The sequence below is a fragment of the Rhinolophus sinicus genome, linkage group LG02, assembly GCF_036562045.2.
Source record: "Rhinolophus sinicus isolate RSC01 linkage group LG02, ASM3656204v1, whole genome shotgun sequence".
Taxonomy (NCBI): Eukaryota; Metazoa; Chordata; class Mammalia; order Chiroptera; family Rhinolophidae; genus Rhinolophus; species Rhinolophus sinicus.
This window is the reverse complement of record NC_133752.1, coordinates 100,237,217-100,250,281: the sequence shown is the minus strand read 5'-3', so window position 1 is coordinate 100,250,281 and position 13,065 is coordinate 100,237,217. Positions and strand designations below refer to the sequence as shown.

The 13,065-nt window shown below is 38.8% G+C and overlaps 1 protein-coding gene across 5 annotated transcripts in view; it reads left to right on the top strand.

Annotated features, from left to right (window-relative positions):
- The window catches only part of CELF2 (CUGBP Elav-like family member 2), a 786,847-nt gene that overhangs the window by 388,340 nt on the left and 385,442 nt on the right, over nucleotides 1–13,065 (top strand). For all 5 annotated transcript variants that reach the window (XM_019738197.2, XM_019738201.2, XM_019738187.2 and 2 more), the window contains one exon: nucleotides 7,667–7,702. Coding sequence is in view for 2 of the 5 variants with exons in the window: in XM_019738187.2 (XP_019593746.1) it covers nucleotides 7,667–7,702 (36 nt within the window). In the remaining 3 variants the exon portion in view is untranslated. The remainder of the gene's footprint in view (nucleotides 1–7,666; nucleotides 7,703–13,065) is intronic.

The following is a 13,065-nucleotide window of genomic DNA, read 5'->3' as shown; positions in this document are numbered from 1 at the left end:
GAAAAAATTTTGCTTCAATCAATAACTTTTTGGTATATTTTTCCTTAAGCCCACTTATGAATTACAAGACACCTTCTAGCACAATAATGAAGAAATATTAAATGCAGAGGTCTTTTTGTAACCTGATTACCCCCCCCCACACACACAGTAGCATAGTATTTGAAGAAAATACACCTTTTTTATTTTTGTTTTTTGGAGAGATGTTGTTTTGTTAACAAAGCTTTGCAATCACACACACAGCCTTACATGTGTATTGTCTGGTTTTTGTTTGTTTTTGCCTTTGCTTTTCCATCTCTGAGAGTACAAGTTGGTGAATGAAATGTAATGTGCCATTTCCAGGGTCTGGTCACATTTGCCACTGCGAAAGTCTACATCAGTGAGTTATAATGAGCAAGAATGGTTTGTAATGGCTAATTCAGGTCCTCCCTGGATCACATCATTTAACTGTGGTGGCTTCACAGAGTGTAAGGAGTGTGAAGATTAGTAGGTAAACTCAAATGTGTATGGGGACATACTCCTCCTTGCTTCCTAATGCCACCAGCAGTCTCCTCCTAACGTGCATTCCTGAGCTAAGTGTCAAGATGACATTTTTGAAGGAAAACAAAAGCTCTTAACACCACCTGGAAATGTTGGAAGGGACAGCAGTGCTATTTGAGCAGTGGCCCCCCTCCCAGATGACAGTCTGGACCAGATGGATGGTTTTGCAGAGTTGATTAAGAGAATTTTGACAATTTTATTTTCAAGGCACTTGAGCACAAGAATACAGACAAAGGCACAAGTTTGGGCTGTTTTATATATAGAATACTAAAAGAATCTGAAGAGATCTCGAGGCAAATAAAATCTTAGCAAGGACTCTGAAGACTCTCCTATTCAGGAGGCTGGATAGATCAGTGGTCAGGTTAAATTAATCTTAATGCAGCAAGTCTCCTGACACCCCAAGTTGCCAGCAGGCCTGTTGCCAGATGTGAGTCACTGGTCACTGGTTCTAAAGACCCCCCAGTAGATCCCTGTTTCCTGAGGGATCTGGTGGATGGAAGTCCCATCTCCGCAGGATGGCAACCCTCAGCCTGAGGTAAATACCAAAAGTGGTTTAAAGAGAAACTCCGCCTTGTAGACTTAACTTTTTTAAACGAGGTGTGGAAGGGTTAACCCCTGTGAACACAGTCCAGGCAGCAGAACCCTGGCGTCCTACCTCTTGGGAAATTGGTCAGCAGGTGGGACTGACCAGGTCTGTGAATGTTGCTGGCTGGCAGTCCATGCACGCCCACACAGGCGTGGATTTGAGAGGCCAGCCAGCCTCTAGTCACGTGAAGTATCTCTTGTTGAAACTTACAGTTCTCTAAGTGACTAGTAAGTTTATCTGAGGGTCTTCTCTCCCTTTTTAGTTTGTCAGCTTTTTGAGTTTATAGATTCAGACCGCCTATCATTTTTTTAAGAAACTACATCAACAGAGCTAGTCCTGTGTGCTCTCTGCAGTGGGTACTAAGTACGTGGTAAAGAGAAGAGTGAAATCCAGGAGTGCAAAGAAAAGAAACAGGCATGAGAACTTGGGATGGGGGTAGAAGTGGTCGTTTCATGCATTCACATACTCACCCAGTTTCCTTATTAGCCCTTCCTGAGCACCCTATAGGGAATAATAGCCCCCTATGACCCCCACTGTATTTATACACTAAGTAGCAGTATAACGTAATGATCAAAAGCCAGGACTCTGAGGCCAGAATACCTGAGTTCAAATCCTGCCTCCGTCTGTCATTAGCTATGTGGCCTTGGGAAGCAATGGAATATTTTTGTGTCGTGTTTTTCTCATCTCTATTATGATTTAATCATAGTGACAACTTTATGAGGCTTTTATAAGGATTAAGTGAGTGAACACATGGAAATGGCCTAGAAAATTAGCTGGTGTTAAATAAGTACCCAGTAAGTATGTGTGTGTCTGTGTGTAAGTACTCATATAGATTTCACCATGTGGGAATAATTGCTTGTGTACGCTCGCACGTGCCCACACGCGCGCACACACACACACACACTATTTTAGTCATGTGAATGAGAATTGAGGAAGGTTAAAAGTGGGAGAGCCAAAATAAAGAGAACAGAAAGACAGATCACTGATTGGAGAGAAAGTGGGAGCCAGAGGGAGGAGCGGTGTCCTGAGGCTTCCTTTATCAGAGAAGAAATTTTAATCTCTGAGGTGTTTTGGATTTCCCAGAGCTAACTTCACCACATAAGAAAAGTTAAGTGTCCTAAATTAATATACGGATTAGTAATGATGCCTTTAAGCTAATCTTCTTGTCTGCGTATTATTTGGAAATAGATCCAACTTTAAAGCCCCCAAGCTGGGACAAAAAAAGAAAAGAAATCTACTTGATTGTAATACTCTCACCCTTAATTAAGATAAAGGAAATCTCAGCCCTTCTACAACCAGAATATTAAATCATTTGCAGGACAGGCAATAAAAATAGGTATCTGAACATTTTTAAAAAGTCTTTTTACTTTTGGAAAAATCGAAGGTACCACTGGAGAGCAACATTCAGGTCTTAAAAATATTTATCAGGCTGACACACAATTAACATGGGTGCTCGTTTCCTCTGTTTTATAGTTGTCAGCTAAGTTTGGCAACTGGTGATCTGCACAGAAATAGATGGTGTGCCCTTGCTTCCACACTTCCTAAAAAAAGAACCGTTTGCACAGTTCAGGAATGGGAAGGAAGAGGAGCTGAGGAGGATGGACACAGTTTCAGACAGCTGATCACTGTGTGCTGGCAAACGGTCTGCACGTTTAAAATTAAAGTGTTTTGTCTTATAAGGAATGCTAAATCTACAAAAACTGTAATACATATGGGACACTTGTCTGCTTTTTGAAAAGTACTTGTTTCTTCCGTTTTTTAATTTTGAGAAAATTGAATTTATAGCACAACTTCAAGTTTGCAGAGAGCCTTCTCCTGTTTGTTCCTATCGATGGTTGCCCCAACCACTCTGATCAGAGGGCAGCATTATTATCACATTCTGGGACTTAGTGAGCCCTATGAGGCAGAAGGAATTGCCCAGGGATACGCCACCTCTCAGAAGCGCAGGTCTCCATCGTTTCAATCTGCTTCTTAACCCCTAGGGCACCTCTGTTTCTTGGAATGTATAATTTCACTTTGTCATTTTCTTCATCATTGTTTTCTTTCAATTTTAGCATTCCATTCTCTTCATGAAATCAGATTATCTTGGTAATGATAACTAGGAAAGGAGATTAGTGCAATTAAATTCCGAATCATGCTACAACAGGCATTTTTAAAAAATGAATTTAAGGATTCAAATGACTGAAAGTAGAAAATGTGTCATGTTTCTATTGCACTCACATTTATTGGGTGTCTGGTGTGTGCCAGGCACTGAGTATTTAAAATTTTGAATACGATGTGGTCTTTGACTTAGAGAAGCTTTCAGTAGTGGGAACATACAAAGTATCCACCACTCCGTACCTGTTATAATACCCTCTCCTGGAGAGAAAATACTTGGAAAAGGTCTGGATCTAATTCGTCCTGGTGCCTTTCAAAGTACCAAGCATGGTTTGAGATAAACATATTCTGAGGGCTCAGTGATTGTGTTGGATGAATAAAAATTAGTGATGAAGACCATTTATGCTTAGAAAACAATATTAATAATGGACATTGTAGGGCAGCTGGTTAGCTCAGTTGGTTAGAGCATGATGCTCGTACCACCCAGGTTGCCAGTTCGATCCCTACATGGGCCACTATGAGCTGCGCCCTAGATTGAAACAACTGCTTGACTTGGAGCTGATGGGTGGGTCCTGGAAAAACACACTTAAAATAAACAAAAAGTAAAAAAATAATAATAGTGGACATTGTAACCATAAAGATTCATTGAGAAGAGTATGCTCTTTATGGTGCCTTCTTTCTTAATAGACTTTGTTTTTTAGAGCAGTTTTAGCTTCATAGAAAAATTGAGGGGAAGATACAGAGAGTTCCCATGTCCCCCCATCCCAACACATGCAGCCTCTCACACTGTCAGCAGCTGCACCAGAGCTGAACCTTTGTGAGAATTGATGAACCTACATTGACACATCACCACCACCCAAAGTCCATAGTTTAATCATAGTGACAACTTTATGAGGCTTTTATAAGGATTAAGTGAGTGAACACAAGGAAATGGCCTAGAAAATACAACTCTCTCTTCCTCACACCAGATTCTGAGGACTCATTCTTGTGTTGCACGTTCTCTGTGTTTGGACAAACATATAATAACATGCATCCACCATTACAGTATCATGCAGAGTAGTTTCACTGCCCTAAAATATTTCCATATGTCACCTTTTGTAAATTCTCTCAGTTGCGTTATGAAGGAGCGTTATCCAGGTGAAACATCGCATATCTGCTAAATTTATTTTCCTCAAGGTTTTTTTTCTGTTTTTTTGTTTTGTTTTGTTTTGTTTTTTACAAAAGATACAATTTCATGAAAACATGAATGATGCAGATTGTTAGCAATAGTAAACAGTTAAAAATAAACAAGTCATCATCATAAAAGCTCTAGTGTTTTTGCAGATCTCAAAAATGGCGATTGATTGGTGAGTCTTGGCTACTCTGGTGTAATCGGGCACAGTTGTTTTTTCTTTGTATTTTTTTTAATCATGTGGCTACATGCTCCAATGAAATCATCAGGTTTTTAGGTGACATCTTTTCACTTAACCCGTGTTCATATTCATTCATATTCACCAAAAATTATTTTTCCTGTGAAATAGTGTTTATAATTCTAATGTAAATTTTTGAGTACGTGGTTATACAAAACATAAGTTTCCCCTGGTATTGTAGTACGTACTTTGTTGAGAACATAAGTTTTTTTCCCAACATTTGTTGGGAAAAAGTTAAGGCCAACACATTTTTGCTGTAAAGTTAAGGCCAACACATTTTCTTTGCGTGTGTGGATCTACTGAATGGAGTTGGGCATTGTCTTCCCTGTATAAATCACACCCAGAATACACCAACTAGGAATTTCTAATTTATTTGTTAAGAAGAACAAAAATTGTAAAACACTTGTGAAAATATTGTCTTTCTTCCCCTGGTATTTATAGTTGTCCCTCCATCTAATTTGACATCAGCTTTTGTTAAGCTACCTATTATTTTTAATCTTTCCAAAGAATCCAACTTAGTTTTCAAAGAAACAAGAATTTTTTCATACTCATAGTTCATTGGTTTTGTATCATATTGAATTAGAATTAAAAATTAGAATGAGTACCACTAACTTAAGTGGGTTGGGGAACAAACACACAGACTCTCAGTAACTATGCAAACAGGTGGCAGGAGCCAAAGTGAACCAAGCATTCTTGAGAGGGCTTGGTCACTATGTTTTTCCATGGGAATGGAGAATGTTGGTTAACACAATCAGACTTTGAAACAAAAGTCAATTATGGACCCTTTAATTTTATTTCTCTATTGCAGTGGTTCTCCATTGAGAGCAGTTTTGTCCCTAGGAGACATTTTGATTGTCACAAATGAAAAGGGGGTGGAGGTGGGTACTACAGGCATTGTGGGTAGAGGTCAAGGATGCTGCCAGACACCCTACAATGAACTGAACAGCCCCTCACAACAAAGGAACACCTGGCCCAAAATATCAGTATGGTGCGAGGTTGAGAACTGCTGCTCTCCTGTGACTTAAGTGGATTTATTATAACGTATGTCCCACATAGTTTAAAAAGATACCGGGGGGACTCATAATATTAAAATACAGACAATCTGGAAAGTAAAAGTAAAGAGTTAAAAGATTAGAAAGAAGGAGAGGTAATTGACCTCAACCCTGGGTTACTACTATTACTATGAACAAGTTCTAAACATTGATCTGACCCCCAAGGGCAACAGAAGCTCAGAAAAGTTCATTAATTCATTCCTTCCAATTTGAACAAATATTTATTGAGTATTCACCTATGTTGGTCTTAAGTGACAAAATGAGAAATAATAAAATAAAGTTTAACAAGATATTTCTGTTGTGATGAATGTCATAAAGGGAGACTAGAGGGGGCTACTTCTTAGCTGGGGTACCCACAATTCCAAGTTCTGTTTAGAAAGAGAAATTTCTTCTGCAGGCACTGAATTCTCAGAAGAGATGAATACATGTAAAGCATTCAACAGCACAGTGGACAGAGCTTTCAAATGTGGTTTTTGTTGAAGGAATGGAAACTTTCTCTCAAAATCCAGTTTCTATAGCAATGAAAGCTGAAGGTTTAATATTGTATGGTTATTTAGGGAAGAGCGTTTCTAGAGGAGCTGGTCTTAGAATAACGCATGTGTTTAAGGCAGTATGGATGGCTCCATGGGAACCAGCACATCGCTACAGTGCCCAGGTACTGTCACAGACAATAGGTACGAGAAAGTTCTAGAAGCCAGGAGGGCCAGAGACAGTTCATGGAGGAGGAAGTCCTTTGTTTGGATGGACAAGATGAGTAAAGACAATGTTAGTTTAAAGCTGAGATTCCTAACCCAGCATTGATGTATTAGCTTTAGGAGGTCCATAAACCATCTACAAATGTACTCCACATTTTGTGTGTATATGTATGGGTATATTATTTTTTTCTATGTAAGGTGTTCATATCTTTAATGAGATTCTTTAAAGAATCACATGACCCGAAGAAGTATCTGCACTACTATTCCTAAGAATTACACCTTTAAGCCTCCGTTTAAAGTTGAGCCCACCTCCACTTTTAAAATATTTCAACATCGGGGTGGTCAGTTAGCTCAGTTGGTTAGAGTGCGGTGCTCTGAACAACAGGGTTGCTGGTTCGATCCCCACATGGGCCAGTGTGAGCTGCGCCCTCCACAACTAGATCAAAACAACTATGTGACTTGGAGCTGATGGGTCCTGGAAAAACACACTTAAATAAATAAAAGTTTAAAATAAAATAAAATATCTCAACATCAAGCCTCCATCACTTCCTCCTCCTCCTCGCTCCCTATAACCTCCAAGAACACATCTTGGATTGAAGGATAAGATATTGCAATTAGGAAAAAAGTTAGTTTTAAAATTTGTGTCTGGCAGCTCTTAATAGTATGCCATAGAGCTTTCAGTCAGTGACTTGTCTTTCGTGCCATTTGAATTATCATAGCATCTGCCTTCAACAGTTCCAACTGGCAGGACACTACAACAAAGAAATAGAAAACCATAATTTGCTACTAAAAGAATTGCATTTTGTGCTGTTCATGCTCCTTCATAAACCTCAGGTGACACAGATCATCCACACAAAGACCCATCAAAGGAATTTGTTCCTAAATGGTTCTTAGAAAGAGAAGACAGGTTCTTTGTTTAACTGGAAAATATCTAAAAAGGTAGTTTGAGAGTTTGTTTGTTTTATCCCCCCTGCTATTTTCCTTCTGTATGTTGTACATTTCTAAATTTTAATGTTTTAAATTCGGTTAAGTTCTACCTCCAGGAAGCAGAGGCAGATACTTTGCACATGTATAAAATTTCCTTTGAAAGTAACCATTGACATGTTCATGGGAATTAATCAGAAATGTGATTAGAGTCCATTTTAAATTTCCAAACAGCTACGTTTACAGTATCTTCTGCGCACATGGGCTAGCATTACGCCTTGGCACATTATATTACGGTTTTATTAAACACAATTTTAGAATTTAACAAAATAAGCTCCTCACACTTATCTTCTTTTTCCCCTCCAGAGAGACGACTACAGAGTTAGCGGGAAGCCTACCAAGGTGAGTACGCGCTCTGCTTATTCTGTGCAGACCAAGTGCTGTATCCTCTTGGAGAGGCCTTCTTCACTCTCTCTTCCTCACATCAGATTCTCAGACCTCGTATTTCACTATATAAATACAGAATGCTGTGTAGGAGTCACATAGAAGTGATACAACCGAGAAGTAATGAGGGTGACATCCGTATATGACAGAGGAATCATTCTCATTCCTTTGAAGTTCTCCCATATATCTGGAGATGTATAAACGAGCTGTATTTTTTACAGAAATCATCAGCACGCTGCCTCTTTTATTATATTTATGGGAAATGGCAATCTAGAAACACATTGAATTTTGTTTTTCTTCAGTGTATCCATTATTATTACTGTGTTCAAGGATTTACAGATTTATGAAAGAATCCTGAGCTTCCCCTGAAGAACTTGCATCATAGTTTTGATGATAATCTCGATTTGTATTTCTTATCATCATGAAAATACCTACTTAGTAATAGTATCTCACCAAGAAAAGAAATCAATATATAAATTGATCAATGTATTTTATATATTTTTGATATTTTGTCACTATATGAAATAAGATATGATTAACAGGATGCAAATTATAGACAACTAGCCATCACAAATGATTACCACTATTTATTAGTAGAAAAAGAAAGGAAAGAAAGGAAGTGGCTATACTTTGAGATTTTACTGGGCGTGTATGCCGCACTGGGCATGTATTGTGCCTCAGTCTCTGAAGGTGCTCAGTAGCCGTTTGTGAACAAATGAGTAGGGCATAGGGTATCAGGAACTGTTGGAAATAGAAATCAAGAGAATCTCAGGAACAAGAAAAAGAAGAGCGTGCAGAATATGATGAACAGCACTAGGGAACAGGAACAGCACATATCATCACCATCTGTCACAGGAGATAAGCATATTTGGTTGCTTTTTTTATGTCAAGAAAATCTTTGCTTATAGGATCGTGATTAATATTGCCCAAAAACTGTTTACTGTGATCCAAATATTTAAATTACTCCATGTCTTAATACTTTGGGTGACGTCCTGAAGAAACGTTTCAACTGTGTGCCGGTGTACAGGGTTAAAAGTGGACGTGCGTTCTGGTGTTTGTAGCCCCACTGTTTGTTTGTCATTGTGCTTTCACTCTGGAGAAAGTGCACTGTGAATATGTAAGCATCCAGTCCTTTTCGGGGAGAAAGAGAGTCTTGTATCTGCCTGTGTTTGTGGTGAAGAAGTTAATTCTCCAATATTGGAATCAAGAATGACTTTCAAACTTTTCTAGAATGGCTGAGGAGCAAATCACCCTCATAATGTCCGATGAGACCCACACAGGGCTCTAATCATGGAGAGAAAAATTACTCAGATGCCTGAGAAATCTGGTGCGCACCCTGAATTCTATTAAGTTGTGTTACTACCAACCGGCCCTCCCTGCATTCACTGCTAATGATGTCCTCTTGTAGCGGGTTTATTACCCAAGGGAGCGTTCGCTCTCTTCTTGAGTTTGGTGGGAGATATTTTAATAATGAGCCTACTTATTATCTTTTCATGAATTGTTGTTATTCTAATGTTGTAACATGTTTAAAATACACATGACAACAATTCGATTCTAACTGCAATTCTCAGTGGTTATAATGCCATGGCAATAAGGGCGTGAGAAATAATATGTCAGTTGTTTCTCAATTATGTTTCTAAAGAAGCCTCGGCTATTCTTTTAACTTCCTCCATGGGCGGTTCAGGACATATTCATTGACCATCATGTCCCTTCCTCACATTAACATGAAACGATATATTTATTTGATGGTGGATACTTCTCGTGGCATTCAGAGTATTTCTTTTGCTAGCATCGGTGTCTTTGTGCAGTCTTGTGGAATTCAATCAGTTATTCAGCTTTCAGCCTTTTTTCACATTTCCTCAGCCTGTCACTGGGAAAGTTCAGATGAGCCCTGAAAAACCTTCATACTATTGAGAACAAGGCACCTGTAGTTACATTGTTTGTTTGTCGGCTAATGATTAGTGGAACATGACACTTTGGGGTTTTTTTATCCTTTTCATCATAAAAGCGTGCTTATGCTCTGACATCTAGGAAAAACAGAAAACTGCAATTCACGCATCTGCTAACTAGTGATATGTGCCTAGGAAGGAAGATGATGGCATTTTATAGCAGCTTAGTGGTTTGGTTTTCATTGGCTTTGACTGTCTTGAAATTTTCCGAAAGGCCATTTACAAAGATGGCGCAAGGGTAGAGTATTTCAACTTTAATTGCCTAACGTGGCATTAATGTAAAGTTGCTGGCCTCGAGTTGATACTATTCTGTGAAACTGTACAAACCATGTAGCAGTGGATTGTGTCTTGGAAGTTCAAAGTGCTTGAAAGTTGAAATGAGATATGTGCGCACGGTGTGTGAACAGGCAGCAGGTTTGGTTCTCATTGCTGATGATAACCTAAGTGGGTCCCTGAATTCTTGCCACTGCTGAAATTAAAGCCTCCTAATAATATGTCACCAGGAAAAAATTAGATTATATGAGCAACATGCACTAAGCGTTGTAATTCTATTATAAATATCCAAACCGATGATCTTGTTGGGATTAAAACAAATATTTAAATGGGCTACACGCCACTACTCGCGCTGTCCTGTTTATCTTGAAGTGTGGTGGAAATGAGACGTATGGCTCCACTTCTTGAACAGTAAAAATGATTGTTTCCAGTCTTACATGTGACTCTTCACTTTTATTTTGCTGCAGCAAAGACCAGTTTAGCGATCTGAATAATTTTATTTTTTTCTATTACAAGTATGTGTTTCCAGATATTTTTTAATGACAAAGAGTGTTTAGGTAGATGTGTTTGAATGAAATCATGGTAAAACCCCAATTGTTCAACAGAGGCACTCAATTAGTTATGATAAGCTGAGGTTTTAATATAAATGCCTATACAAAGATGCAACTTTATTTGGATAGCAGCGTAAAGGTATAAACAAAGTTTATATTAACTGAGATTTTAATGTAATCATGCAGTATTAGTGGCTGTTCTTGAAAAAGCGAGCATTTTAATTCCTTGCTAACATAGTCTACTGTTTCTCAACATAAACTAAACAGTATGGAAAATAAAGCGACTTAATAAACCTTAATAGACGTCTCTTAAGTTCTACAGCAGAGATTCACAAGCTGGTTCTTAAAATGCACCACCCAGAAACCAAGATGCTCTTCAAGGAATGTGAAGTCTCAGTAAATGAAGCGTCACATAATTAAGTATATAAATCAGATGCCATCTTTTACTAGATTTTGCATAAACCCGGGGAGGCAGGGGCAAACGTGATGGAAGTTATGGAAGAAAAAGTGAAAGACTTAAAAACAACACAACTTTTGTTCTTATATTGTAATCTAATAACTTGATGTTTTTTCCTATGCCTTCTTTGAGGGGAATAGGGAACTCAAGTATTCAACATAAACAACGGAAGCCCCAATTCCTAGGGTACCACTGCACACCAGAGAAATCCTATTTGTGACCCTCTGCTAAGCTGATAGAACTGCTTGGTTTGTGTGACTATGAGAGACAGAAGTCATTAATTGCATTGCAGTTTCACGTATGGAATCCTTGTTTAAAAGATTGATCTTTGTGACCTGAAATTTGAGCTGAACAGATTCCATGTAGTGAGACTGAACTTTCTGATTGACCACATTCTCAGTCATAGGTGTGACTGGTCAGGTGACAGCAAGGGGAAAAAGTGGAAGCAAAGAGAACCGAAGCAGCTCTGCCAGCTCAAGTCCCCACTTGTGTTTCTAGAAGGGTTTTAAGTTAGCTGTTCAGTGTCGTGTGGAGGGCTGTGGTAGGTAACAGACTCTCATATTTCTCATTGTCCTAAATACAAAATGCTATCTTCTGAAAGACCGTTAGAAATTAGAAGATAAAAATGTTAGTGACACCGAAACCAAAAGGAACAAAAGCAAAAATAAACAAGTGGGACTGCATCACACTGAAAAATTTCTGCACAGCAAAAGAAACCATCAACAACATGAAAAGGCAACCTACTGAATGGGAAAAAATATTTGCAAATCTTATATCTAATAAAAGCTCAATATCCAAAATATGTAAAGAACTCACACAACTCAATAGCAAAAGAGCAATCTGATTTAAAAATGGGCAGCAGACCTGAATGGATATTTTTCCAAATAAGACAACCAGATGGCCAACAGTTACATTAAAGGGTGCTCAACTTCACTAGCTATTAGGGAAATTCACAATGAGATATCACCTCACACCTGTCAGAATGGCCATCATTAAAGACAAGAGATAACAAATCTTGGCCAGGAAGTGGAGAAAAGGGAACCCTTGTGCACTGCTGGTGAGAATGTAAAGTGGTGTGGCCATTATGGAAAGCAGTATGGAGGTCTCTCAAAAAATTTAAAAAAGAACTACTATATGATCCAGCATTAAAAGTTCTGGGTACATATCCAAAGGAAATGAAAACAGATCTCAAAACAGATATCTGTACTTTCATATTCATTGCAGCATTATTCACAACAGCCAAGATATGGAAACTACTTAAGTGTCTGTCAATGGAGGAATGCATAAAGAATGGGCTAGATACACAGTGGAATATTATTTGGACATGAGAAAGAATGAATCCTGCCATTGTAACAACATGGGTGGACTTTGAGGGCATTATGCTAAGTGAGATAAGCCAGACAAAGAAAGACAAATACCTTATGGCATCGCTCGTGTATGGAATCTTTAAAAAAATAAAAAATAAAAAACAATGAAACTCATAGAAACATAGTAGAAAAGTTGCTCCCAGAGCCTCGGGAGTGGAGGAAGTAAGAAAAACAAAATCTTAGTAGTTCCAGGCCAAACTCTTACTAAGTAATCTATAACTGATGAACATTTCTTGTCTCCTTTATAATTCCCTAAGAAATTCCTTCAACTTACCTGGGACCCAAGACTGGTTTAGTTCAGTATTTACAAAACCCGTCATTTATTCATTAATTCAACAACGGTGCATGGAGCACTAGCTGAGTGCCAAAGACAGTTGCAGGTAAGGTGGTAGAAAAGAAAGAGAACACATCACCTCCCCTAAGTAGTCTGATCCCGTGTACAGGTACAGCTAACCATAGCACTAGTAAAGTATTTAATGCCAGAAGAGAGGTAGAAAGACACAAGGAACTAAGGGATTTCAGCAACGAGATAGGCCACTTCTGATGAGTGGAAGTAAGGACAGCATCATGAGTCAACCATCTGAGCAGGACTTGAACAGATGGGTCAGATTTAAGCAGGTGGCAGTGGAGGGGGCTGTGCAATCCACACAGAGGGACCCTCGTCTTGCAGACCAGGGGAGGTGTGCAGGGACAGGAAGTGGTGACATCTTGTTGGCTGGAGTGC